At 43.0% G+C, this 12709-nt stretch overlaps 1 protein-coding gene across 1 annotated transcript; it reads left to right on the top strand.

The window, feature by feature from the left end:
- The first annotated feature begins 8802 nt into the window (after positions 1–8802).
- LOC129835586 (zinc finger protein 37 homolog) lies at positions 8803–10766 on the top strand. The gene is made up of 2 exons (XM_055901284.1): positions 8803–9098; positions 9540–10766. The coding sequence occupies exons 1-2, from the start codon at positions 8933–8935 to the stop codon at positions 10703–10705; spliced, it is 1332 nt and encodes a 443-aa protein (XP_055757259.1). The 5' UTR covers positions 8803–8932; the 3' UTR covers positions 10706–10766.
- The last annotated feature ends 1943 nt before the right edge of the window (positions 10767–12709 follow it).

Genomic DNA, 12709 nt, shown 5'->3' with positions numbered 1-12709 from the left:
ACCCTTAAGTCCTTAAGTGTCTTTAAGTGGACACAACTTATTGAATCACCCAGCCAGAATTGATTGACTGGTCCTACTGCTTAATTCACAGTAAAAGCAGTATAAATTATTCTCTTTAAAGCTGGAATCATTAATGGTGAAATTGCCACGTCTGTTTGGGATATTATAACAGCAAAGAAGTTACAGCAAACAACGAACACAGATTTTTTCTCTCCCTCTGACATCACTGCACGCTTCGATAGAACAGAAGAATATGTCCTGCACAGGAGGTTGGTGGCACCTTAATTGGGGAGGACAGACTCGTAATGGCTGGAGCGGAATCAGTTCCAGACATTATTATGAGCTGTCCTCCCGTCAGCAGCCTCCACTGACGTTCTGCAAGTTGTTTCACCACGCTGCTCATTTACATTTAGTCAACAAAACAAAAACGCTAACAATGGCGCTGGGGGTGAACAGTAGCACTGTTTCCCCTAATGTGGATTCTATCTTTAATAAGTCAGTGAGGTCGATTCTGTCAGAGACAGATTGAAACGGTTTATCGTGGTGAAAAAAGTAGATCTCGTGAGTTAGTAGACCCTGGTGTGATATAAAGCGACATGTTAGGCTTACATAACGACTCACCTTGAATTTAATTCCTCTGCTCTATCTATCGCTGCATACATTCAGTCTGAAACTGTCATTTGTGTGACTTCGAAATGAGGGGCGTTGTACACAACAAATTAATCAGCGATTGGATCTTCTCTAACAAGTCTAACCAATCAGAGTACCACAGTTAATGATGTCGTCGTGTAGGCCGGCTCTAGCCCAACCCTTCGGTTTCTGGGACCAATCAGAACGGTCAGAATGTGTTCACATTCTAGAAATTGTTGGGGAGGTTGGCAAATCCAGACTCAACGTGGAGAAGAAACATCAGTTGGCCAGAGCGATGTGGATGGGTAGCCAGGCAAACACAGTGGGTTTAAAACCTAATAAAGGTCCATCTAGGACCCTTAGGCAGAGGGCATGCTTCAGCTCAAGTTTCCAGGGTACAACACCTTTGTGTTCAGTCAATCAAACGGTCAAATCAAACCTGACTTTGAGACATATTAAATGTAAACCAGTACAGTTGAGAAAATACCAAAAAAGCTCATAGCCTTTAGTAGTGTCCGATCTACCTGCCTAGTAGTTAGTGTAGGAGCGGCAGGTAGCCTAGTGGTTAGAGCGTTGGATTATAAACCAGAAGGTTGCAAGATCGAATCCCTGAGCTGACAAGGTAAAAAATCGGTTGTTCTGCCCCTGAACAAGGCAGTTAACCCACTGTTCCCCGGTAGGTCGTCATTGAAAATAAGTATTTGTTCTTAACTGACCTGCCTAGTTAAATGGAGATCACAAAACTGTCACACTTTTTAAATAAGGGAGGGACATATAAAAGATTCAACTATTGCGACAGAAAAGGAGAGAAAATACACTCTGATGACCAAAAATATTCAAGGCATGTATTCATTATGTTTCAGAAGTGACGCCAGGCTTCTTGTAAATTTCACTAACTAAGACCACATGTGCTCAATATAAACCAAAGAGCCAGTAAACACCTCATGTCATTATCCCAGATACATTGAATGTAATGTAAGACTGCACACAATTTCTGAAGTACCAACCAATCAGTGGCTAAACATAGTTTTTTAAATTATTTAACCTGGCAAGTCAGTTAAGAACAAATTCTTATATACAATGATGGCCTAGGAACAGTGGGTTAACTGCTGTTAACCCCCCCCCCCCCTTCTTTGGAGGTGCTTTTAACAACCTTTTATTGTGGCTGGCTTGGGCTCAACAGTTCACTTTGTTGAGGATGAGGATGATCCTCTTCATCAGAATCCTCCTCAAGGTCTTCTTTTTCCGGGGGCTTGGCTTGCCTGTAGCTGACCTGTGGGGGGAGGACTCACCAGTTTGAATAACCTCACCTCGGTGGACATGCCCACTTGGAACGGTTATTAGAGTGTGTGGGTGGTTGACTACGTAGTCCTCCATTCATTTAGGATGCTGTATCTGCCGTCGTGGACAGTCATCTCCTTGGGGCTTGGTCCCTTGGGAGATCTAGTTGTCCTCTGTCTCGATGTCCATCATCCCGGTTTGAAGAACAATAAAACGGAGTCTGGCACTCTAATGTGTGGATAGGCCACTGGGTGTAAAAGGATAAGGGATATTTTGGTCTGTAACAAAGCCCTTTTGTGGGGGGAAACTAATTGGCTGGTCCTTGCTCATCAGTGGGTGCGCCCATGCCCAGTCATGTGAAGTCCATAGATTAGGGCCCAATTTAATTTATTTAAATGGACTGATTCCTTATATGAACTGTTACTCAGTAAACTCGTTGAAAATGTTACATGTTGGTTTTATATTTTTGTTCAGTATAAGTAGAACAGACCAAGCTGCTATTGACAGGAACTGACAACATTTTTTTCAATGGTAAACCGCCTGAGTAAACCATCTTCATTTATCCACCATCTTTGTCTGTGCTAAAACAAAGAATATATTTTTTTATAGCTCTGATAGTGACAACAAAGGCTGCGTTCATAACCAAGTGGGAAGGTGGTAATTGCCTGTTGTATAGCTCTGATAGTAACAAAACAAAGGCTGCGTTCATAACCAAGTGGGAAGGTGGTAATTGCCTGTTGTATAGCTCTGATAGTGACAACAAAGGCTGCGTTCATAACCAAGTTGGAAGGTGGTAATTGCCTGTTGTATAGCTCTGATAGTGACAACAAAGGCTGCGTTCATAACCAAGTGGGAAGGTGGTAATTGCCTGTTGTATAGCTCTGATAGTGACAACAAAGGCTGCGTTCATAACCAAGTTGGAAGGTGGTAATTGCCTGTTGTATAGCTCTGATAGTGACAACAAAGGCTGCGTTCATAACATTTACATTACATTTAAGTCATTTAGCAGACGCTCTTATCCAGAGCGACTTACAAATTGGTGCATTCACCTTATGATATCCAGTGGAACAACCACTTTACAATAGTGTATCTAACTCTTTTAAGGGGGGGGGGGGGGGGGGGGGTTAGAAGGATTACTTTATCCTATCCTAGGTATTCCTTAAAGAGGTGGGGTTTCAGGAATAACCAAGTGGGAAGGTGGTAATTGCCTGTTGTAAATACCAGTTGGATACATTCACGGTCTTTGAACTCGTTGAGAAGCACAGATTGGCTAATGGCCAACAAGCTGCGTCAACCATAAACTAAACGTACAGCTATCATGCTTGTAAACAACTTATAGTGTTCAAAAAACACATTAATAAATTGCTTTTTATAAATAATGTTTTGTCGTTATCAAGGTCATTTCCTTAGTAGGTGATGTCAGAGGTCAGCATGTGGGAGAAGTTGGAGCTCAGGGATGATAGATGAGTTTCCCACTAGTAATTACCGGAGGGGCGTTCAATGTATTTTTCCCAGTCCTATGTGGTAAAAAACACTTTCCTAATTGGTTATGAATGCAGAGGCTGGAAGTATGAAGAAAACACAACACTGAGGCGGGATTAGAGGAAGGGAAATGGCGGCGAGTAGTGCAGAGGAAATGGAGAAAAAGTTGGAAATGGAGAAAAAACGAATGGGGGAAAGAAATGTGAATTGTTTCGCTCTCAAGAAAAGGGCATCCTTGAAAGGAGTGACTACTGGGGTAGCAGTAAATGTAAAAGTTGACCAACTGAAGGAGAAGATTCCCGGTGTTTGTGATGCTCGTTGTTTGGTGCGACGCAGACAGGGTGGCGAGAGTGGAGAAACAAGAGTCATTATCTGTTCTTTAGAGTTTTGATGTTGAGTCTTTGCCCGACAAAGTGATGTTAGTTATCCTGTATGAGCTTTTGTGCCAAATACATTACCTTGTTACAGGTCTCAAGCGTATGGGCTTGTAGTGTGTAGCAGTGTGTAGGAGGGAGGTTCCTAGGTGTGAGAAGTGTGCAGAAGGGCATGAGACAAAGGAATGTGTAGCTTTGGGGAAAGTAGTGGTATGTGTTAATTGTAGGGGTTCCCATGTGGCTGGGGATCAGAAATGTCCAGTGAGAGAGAGGCAGGTTGAGGTTTCCAGGGTTATAGTAGTGCAGAAGTTGTCATATGCTGAGGCAGTGAAGAAAGAAGAGAAGATGGGTCAAGGGGGAGGGATCCTGAGAAGAGTGGTGTGACTAGTAGATCTGTACCAGTACAAAGGGATTACCCAACAAGTGATATATGCTTCAGTAAGATTGGATTTTAGCATTTATAGTAATGGTTATCAACTGTACGGCAGGGATGGAACACAAGCCGCAGAGAGGTATTTGGGTGTGCGAGATTTGACATCAGAAGAGTTACAGGGTGTGTTAAGTGGTGATGTCCCATCCTTTCACGTTGTTGGCATGAGGTAGGACTAAATAGATTTAAATAGTGGAAGTAGTTGTTTTTATTTGATACATTTTTTGAATTTTTTGTGAGTGTAGTGTAATTTCTCACCCCTGTGTTAGATGGTAGGGTATTTGTATATTTTGTATATATATATATTTTTTTAAGCAAAGTATAAGGGAGTTGTACTCTGGTCTAGTAAGTTGCGGTAATGCAACATATTGGATGCCAACTGTCGTTAAACCTCAAAGAAGAAGAAAAAGAACAAGGAACGCAAACAATATGGGTGCTACTTCGAGAACACAAACTCTTGCATCTTTCATAGAGAAGGGCATCTCTGGTGTTTTGTTGGACATAGAGGCTGTGTGGTTTAGGGATAACATTCCAGGGCCCTCATTTATCAATATTGCGTAGAAAAGCTTCTAAATGAAATTGTATGAAGAAAATGTAGATTGTTGATTTACACACACCTGTGAATATTTTACCTTGATAAATCAGACACGTTCTTAAACACTGTGCTAGTGCACGTGAAGTCTCATTTACATAAAGAACCGCCCTAAATGACCATTTATGGTCACATACCTTCCCGTTAAAGCTGCCAGAAATGTCACTTGGGAGCAGGTTAGAGCGGTGGTAAATTCTGCCTCATCTGAGTGCAGAACAGTTCATGGAATTAAAAATATTTGAAAACATATGCAAAAATAAAATAAAATTTGATCCACAAAAGGGATATATGTGCAACAGGAGGAGGGTAGAGTGACTCTTCACTGTCTGCTATGGACCAGCGTACTGGCAGCATAATTAGAGAGATCTCATTGTCTGGCATCATTTGTGATGGTGATACTGAGGAATCTCTCCCAGACCCTGAAGGAATACCAGACACACCAACTGATGGTAAGTCAAGCTTTATTTTCGCAAACTTAATATTCAGATATGGATCACATCTAAATATTTTTTCTTGACAACAAATATAACAAATATATATGACAAAACAAATGTAACAAAATTAATAAAATAAAAAAACATGAAATCTTGACAGATGTGGAGGATTTGCCTGACCCCTCATCCCCAGGCCTACTAGAAGGGTGTCCTCTGACCCCTCATTCCCAGGCCTACCAGAAGGGTGTCCTCTGACCCCTCATTCCCAGGTCTACCAGAAGGGTGTCCTCTGACCCCTCATTCCCAGGCCTACCAGAAGGGTGTCCTCTAACCCCTCATCCCCAGGCCTACCAGAAGGGTGTCCTCTAACCCATCATCCCCAGGCCTACCAGAAGGGTGTCCCCTGACCCATCATCCCCAGGCCTACCAGAAGGGTGTCCTCTAACCCCTCATCCCCAGGCCTACCAGAAGGGTGTCCTCTGACCCCTCATCCCCAGGCCTACCAGAAGGGTGTCCTCTGACTCCTCATCCCCAGGCCTACCAGAAGGGTGTCCTCTGACCCCTCATCCCCAGGCCTACCAGAAGGGTGTCCTCTAACCCCCTCATCCCCAGGCCTACCAGAAGGGTGTCCTCTAACCCCCTCATCCCCAGGCCTACCAGAAGGGTGTCCTCTTTGGTCGAGCGCTTCAGCCGCCCCGCATGTTTTGACTGACGCAGTCAGTCCTGAAACAACAAGAAGAAATCAACACATCAATTCTTGGACTCAAACAGCAACTGGAGGATGTGCGCAACGGCCTGAGAGAGATAAATCAATCATTGAAAGAACTTGATGATTGTGTCAAACATGTGAGACAATAAATTCTGGTGCAATGTAAATGTGTTTTCCTTGTCGATTTGATTACAATATTTGGAAGAACAGATAGCTATGTATGATATTGACTCTTGTCCTCAGTGCCAGAGCTATGGGTGGTGGGAAACACACCCTGTCAGGCATGGGCTCATCAGGTCTGAGTGGATCATTCAGCGGAATGCCATTTTTGAATGCAAAGTTGTGGAGCACACTGCAAGCCTTGACAAACCTAAAAAGGAATTTACACATTGTATTACATTCACGTCATGGCATTTGAAGGAATGTCATTTCAGAGGCAAACCTTGCTAGGCTGGTATTGCAGTGTGCCTCCTGTCCCAGACAAGCACAACGCCCTTTCAGCAGGCCTATGGTGCGCTCCACTGTTGATCTTGTGCGTGCGTGGGCTTGGTTGTACCTTGCCTCTTGTTGGTTTGAGGGGTTTGTGAGGGGAGTCATCAGCCATGTTTTTCTGCAGTTATGAACACAACATTCAGATATTGTTTCTCAGTAGAGGTCTAACATGGAAAATAAAACACAAGTCACTTACCAATACACATCAACAACAGTCACCCACGAAGCATCGTTACCCATCGCTCCACAAAATCTCCTTCCTGGAGGTTAAGGCCTGACTGAACTGTTCTGCACAATGAAAGAATAATGTGTCCCACCTGGCCATTTGGCACCTACATTCAACAAAGCCAAATGTGAATCACAGATGACCTGTGTAACAGTTTAACTTTAGACCTTCCCCTCGCCCCGGGCGCAAACCAGGGACCCTCTGCACATATCAACAACAGTCACCCACGAAGCGTCTTTACCCATCGCTCCACAAAGGCCGCGGCCCTTGCAGAGCAAGGGGAACCACTACTTCAAGTCTCAGAGCAAGTGACGTCACCGACTGAAAGGCTGCTAGCGCGCACCACCGCTACCTAGCTAGCCATTTCACATCTGTTACACCTGCACATTGACAGAGTGGAAACTTTTTCTGTTGAAGTTGCATTTGTTCAATGACGGTGCTTTTACTGCGATGTGGGTGCAGTCAATTGCTCCAATGACATTGGGAAATCCAGCTATGGTATGGAAATCCCTTTTCACTCTGGCCTGTTGCACAGCAGTGTACGGGACCTGTATGTATTGTGGGGGTCAATGAAATAATGCCATGAAGGACTGCAGGCAATATTCGGCTCCTGGTTGGTTGTGAAATGCCAGACCAATCTCCCGTTGGAATGTTCCAGTGGCCAAAAATCCCAGGGTGGAGAGGACTTGGGTATGCACTGGGATGGCATTGGTGTGTTTCGTCTCCCTTTCTAATACTGGAGAGAGTTGGTTGCAGAGATACAATAAAATATGCCTTGGAAAACGAAATCTAGTATAAAAAATCTGCATACTCATTGAAAACACGCTCCCTGTGTAATGCAGCTTGAGCCACATCCTCCAGCAATGCAAGATTTGCCATTTTGGACAAGTCACAATGCCTCGGTGTTGTCTTTTATATTATTTAACTGGTTTAACTAAACTGCCTCCAACCTTATATATTCCACTCTCTTTCTAATTGACTTTATTATTCAATTAGGCTTAAATGGTTTCATGTTTATGATATCGATAGCACCCTGAGAAAACTATTAGTAGATTAAGTGTCTATAAAAGAACTACATGAATAAACTACTAATGTATTATCTTTTTTCTTCATAGTTTATGATTTGGTCCAGTATGTCAAACTTTTCTCCAGGTGAAGGATGGTATTTCGTTAGCAGTTTGACTTTTCACCCACAAGGTCCTGTGCGTACGCATGGTCAGAGGTGTGCTTACATTTACGCACATTCTCAAGCATAAGTACAAATTGATAAATCCCACACTTTGCTTAGAAATGATCGCATGCATAGTTTATGAACATTTCTGTTCGTCGGCAACATTGATAAATGAGGGCCCAGGAGTGGTAGACGCACGTCGATTGAATCGAATGATAGACAGAAGGAAGGAGCAAAAGCTGTCGGTTTTACTGTCGTTTGGTGAAGTGGTTCTCCCAATTCATGTAAACTTGGTTATGTGAGATATGCGGTGAGACAGAAGTGTTACAATAGTAAACAGTTAGGACACGTGGCAAGTGTTTGTAGAAGGAATAACTGTGTAGTAGCTGAAGAGTCAGATGAAGCACGTTGTTGTAATTGTGACGAGTGCCCTGTACGGATGAAAGAGGTCGCATTAGCTAGGATCAGGGCCATCCAGCAGGTCTCCTATGTGGAGGCAGTGAAAATAGCCGAAGGAGTGAGTAGAGTGGAGATGGTAATGGATGGCCCCAGAGTCTGCAGTGAATGCCATGCAGGAGAAGGGTCCCGCAATACTAATAGTGAAGAAAGTGGACTTTGTTGCGTTTATAACGAAAGTGATAAATTGCACGAGTCAAACTAATAAAATAAATCAAAGAAGCTAGACATCAGTGTCAAGGGGCAAATATATTTCTGGATCTCCAGGACTTTACAGCTAAAATATTACAGGGCGTACTGAATTAATAAGTTCCCCCCCTTCCAGGTGTAAGGATCTGAATAGTACCGTTTTTGTTTGACATTCAGGGTAGTGGCGTGAATTTGGTCCGTGTTAATTTATTTGTTGTTGGTAATTTAGTATGATTTGTTCATCCACAACATTTTTTGTTTTTGGGGTATTTTTTTGTATTACCCCGTACAGTAGGTGGCGGCAATACACCTTATGAGTGTAGTCCGCCAATAAACATCAGCAAAGAAGAAGGTTATGAACGCAGCACAAGAAATTGTCAGCGGGTATGGTTTGTTTGTGACAGCCATTCTTTCTTCGTTGACGAAGCCATAGTAGCTGAATTTCCAACTCTCAGTCGACTGAAATATGTCTAAACTACAGTTGTTGCGAGTGTTTTTAAATGCGCGTTTAATGGCGGCTGCAGTAGAGATTTTCGGGGCTGTTGAGAAAACGGTAGTGGACTACCAGGAGGAGAATGATCGGCTACGGAGACTTCTGCGGATCACACCTGAGATAACGCTATGTAAAATAGGTTAGTATGTAGCGCTACTGATAGCTAGCTATAGCTCTACTCAATTAATACACTCCACACTGTTTAGGCTAACAGTGATCACCATTTCAACAATTGTACGTTTTTTTTTACGTTTACCATACATGGGTAAAAACATAGTCTTTGTCACGAAAACCAGGAAGTTATTTTAATTTATAATCAATGAATTGACACACTTTAGAAATAAATTGCTTTTTAATGTATTAAGAGTTCATTTAAAATATACATATTTTTGTTGTTATTGGATTCGAATTTGAGTTTACTTTATATTTAATTTACAGGCTTAAATTCAAATTGACCCCAACCCTCAGATCAAATGTTATGCCACATGTTGAGTAAACAACCGGTGTAGACTAACAGTGAAATACTTACTTGTCTAATGACTGTCTAGGTAACCTCTGCTCCTCCTCTCCTTCCCTCCAGACTCCCTGCAGCTCTCTGTCTCTGAAGAGGAGGTTCCCCCTGAGCAGCAGCACTGTGAGCAGGAGTGGAGTCCCAGTCTGGGGCAGGATGACCCAGAGACCATACAGATTAAAGAGGAACAGGAGGAACTGAGAACCAGTCAGGAGGAAGAGCAGCTTCAAGGGCTCTTTCATACCAAACACTCCATATTCCCTTCAACTTCTGTGAAAAGTGAATGTGATCAGGAGGACCATCTTTGGTTCTTGACTCTTCCCCAAACCCAGACTGTGGAGAACAGAGAGAGTGAACCTAAACCAATGTATCTCACCTCTTTTGGCACTGTGGCCCACCTAAAGGGTCTCGACATTCACTGTGACCCTCCAGATAATCAAAACAATGCCTCCAGCCACAGCTCTGCTGTAAGAATTGACCCAGTAGGACTTTACAACAGTCCACTATTGGATCCCAGCCCACCTTTGGATCTCCATCGACCAATGGAGAAACACCGTTCCAAGCCCAGCATCATGTCCAGAAAAGCTCTGGAAGCTGACCTGCAGAGGCATGTGACTCTCGCCAAGAAGAGCCTAAGTGAACGCTACAACTCCACCTGTAAACAGAAGGCCCATGTCCAACTCTGTCACAATGGGAAACCCTGCACCTGCCCCTTTTGTGGGAAGACCTTCAAACAAAAAGGACATCTGTCCAGGCACATGAGTATTCACACAGGAGAGAAACCATTTATCTGTGGTGACTGTGGGAAAAGCTTCAATCGCAAGGAGCACCTAACTAAACATAGACAGACTCACACAGGAGAGAAACCCTTTAGCTGTGGTGACTGTGGGAAAAGCTTCAATCGTAAGGAGCACCTTACTAAACATATACGCATTCATAGAGGAGAGAAACCATTTAGCTGTAGAGACTGTGGGAAAATGTTCAATCGGAAGGGAAACCTGAACTTGCACATACTGACTCACACAGGAGAGAAACAACATGGCTGCTTAGTCTGTGGTAAAAGATTCACTCAGAAGACTCATCTGCTGAAACATATGGATAATATCCACAAAGAGAGAGAAACAGACAGAAGAAAGAAAATCTTCAGTCAGAAGATGGGAATAAAAAGACAGGATGTGGACAACACTCTTACGAGAGAGCAACTCCAGGCCATTCATACTGTGTCTCTCAGATGAATAGATCTATCATAGATTGTCATAAAACATTGTATGTAAATAAAGTTTGATTGGATTTGAATGATGAGTACAGAGTATTGCAGGAAATTCACAGGTCTGTTGAAAATGTACCTTCATTAGAAACAGTAATATCTGGTCGTTTTAATTTGGAATGTCTCTCAGGGTGATGACAGAACAGTCGGGCTTATTGATACAGTTATATTAAATACAATTCCAGAAAAGGAGGGAAGCGGAAGAGGAGGGGGACCCATGTACCCCGCTTCAATCAAGCAGACTTCAGTCACCCACTTGGCTTCAGACACCCCCAAGAATGACGCGGGAGACGAATCCATCTATGGCCTCCTCCTTGTCAGGCCTCACACTGCGGACAAGGGTCCTGGGGCGAGCCTGGCTGGATGAGGGGGCTTAGCCGCCTCAGATCAAACTATAGCTCCCTCAGTTGTAGTTTTATGTCCCTATATAAAAATAGCAACAAAGTTTTAATGATTGAGTGACAGGTTGGCACAGAAAATGCACTGTTTCAACGTGACAGGGCGCGCTGCGGTGTGTGTAGGGGGGCTATGGAAAGCCACTAGGTGGTTGGGTATTTTCCTTTGGGGGAAAAACACTTCTCATCTCTGTGGTAGGCTAAGTGAATAACATGATACTCATACGCCTGTAATATTTTATTTCGATTTATTAGAGCGGGGTCAAGTATACCGTTGAAGCTGCTTCACTCTTAGCTAGCTAGTTGTAAAAGGTGCTGGTGTTATTAGCCTTAGCCTATTTAGCTAGCTCAAACCAGTTAATCTACCACGGTGGATATCAGAAATGGGCTTCACCAAAACGATTAGGAGAGCGATGAGCAGCAGCATCAAACCACAGACCACCACCAGGCCCAACAGCGATGACACTGCCGAGCTCCAGCTAGCTCGGTGTGCAGAGTCGACCCACCCTTCCAAAAGCGCCGCCAGGATAATGGCTCCATAGCCGCCTCCACCTCCGACTGTTCCTGATGATCTTGGAACAGAGGAGCTAGACCAGGTTAGCCTAGAATCCTACCCTAGCCACAGGTTTTCTGTACAAAAACTTAAATTTAATAGCAACTGGTTCATAAGCTCTAATTTAAGCATTCTATATGTTTCAAGTTTAAAATAGTGGTAAATATGTTTAAGCATAGATTTTCCTTTGTATTTATTAATTTTTGCCATTCGTTTGCCATGCGTCCTTGTCCTTGATAGCCAACGCATTAGATTTATCAGTTGATTTATCATCATTTGCATTTGTCAGTCAGCTGTTTAAGAGCGCTCATTGCGTTGTTTTTTTCCAGGTGCACGCGAGAACTGGTGTTCTCCGTGCCATCCGTAGCCAGAAGTAGTAGACCGTTAGTTTAGCTTTATTATTTTCTGTCAATATTAGTTTTATTTCTTGGATCGGCTGATGATGGTGGACAATATCACTAGACAACTAGCCTACAGCTAGACACCAGTGCGCATCCAATTCATCCAACAAGTAGACTATACTCTAATGACAGTAGGCTTATAAATTGCCTATTTTCATTGTAAGAGGTTTTAACGTTCGGTGAGAAGCATTCGATTTTGCAATGGCACAGGCCTCCATTACTTTGGATTTGTGTGCCCATGACAACTGTTTTCACGGTGAAACACGTAGGCATAGTAACACGTACGGGGCATTTCCCGAGAACTCCAATATCCATAGTTTGTACAGTGTTTAACTTCAATGTTGTAATTAAATTCTTACATTCTTAATAAGGACACATAACACTGTAATAAATGTAATTTAATGTAAAGAAATAAAGGTAGCGTTTTATGTCACACGATCTGTGAAGACTCCAAGCATTATCTCATGAATTAGGGTGTAAAAAATACGCACGAAATCTGTTGTTATATATGATGTACATATATGCACGAATTGAACGTGAGGTTAGGCTGACATAATTTACAAAGGAAGCATGTGTGTTTAGTGAATCCACCAGATCAGAGGAAGTAGGGATGACCAGGGATG

Source organism: Salvelinus fontinalis, chromosome 36, assembly GCF_029448725.1.
Source record: "Salvelinus fontinalis isolate EN_2023a chromosome 36, ASM2944872v1, whole genome shotgun sequence".
NCBI classification, from domain to species: Eukaryota; Metazoa; Chordata; class Actinopteri; order Salmoniformes; family Salmonidae; genus Salvelinus; species Salvelinus fontinalis.
The sequence above is the reverse complement of the archived record's forward strand: the minus strand, read 5'-3'. Positions and strand labels throughout refer to the sequence as shown.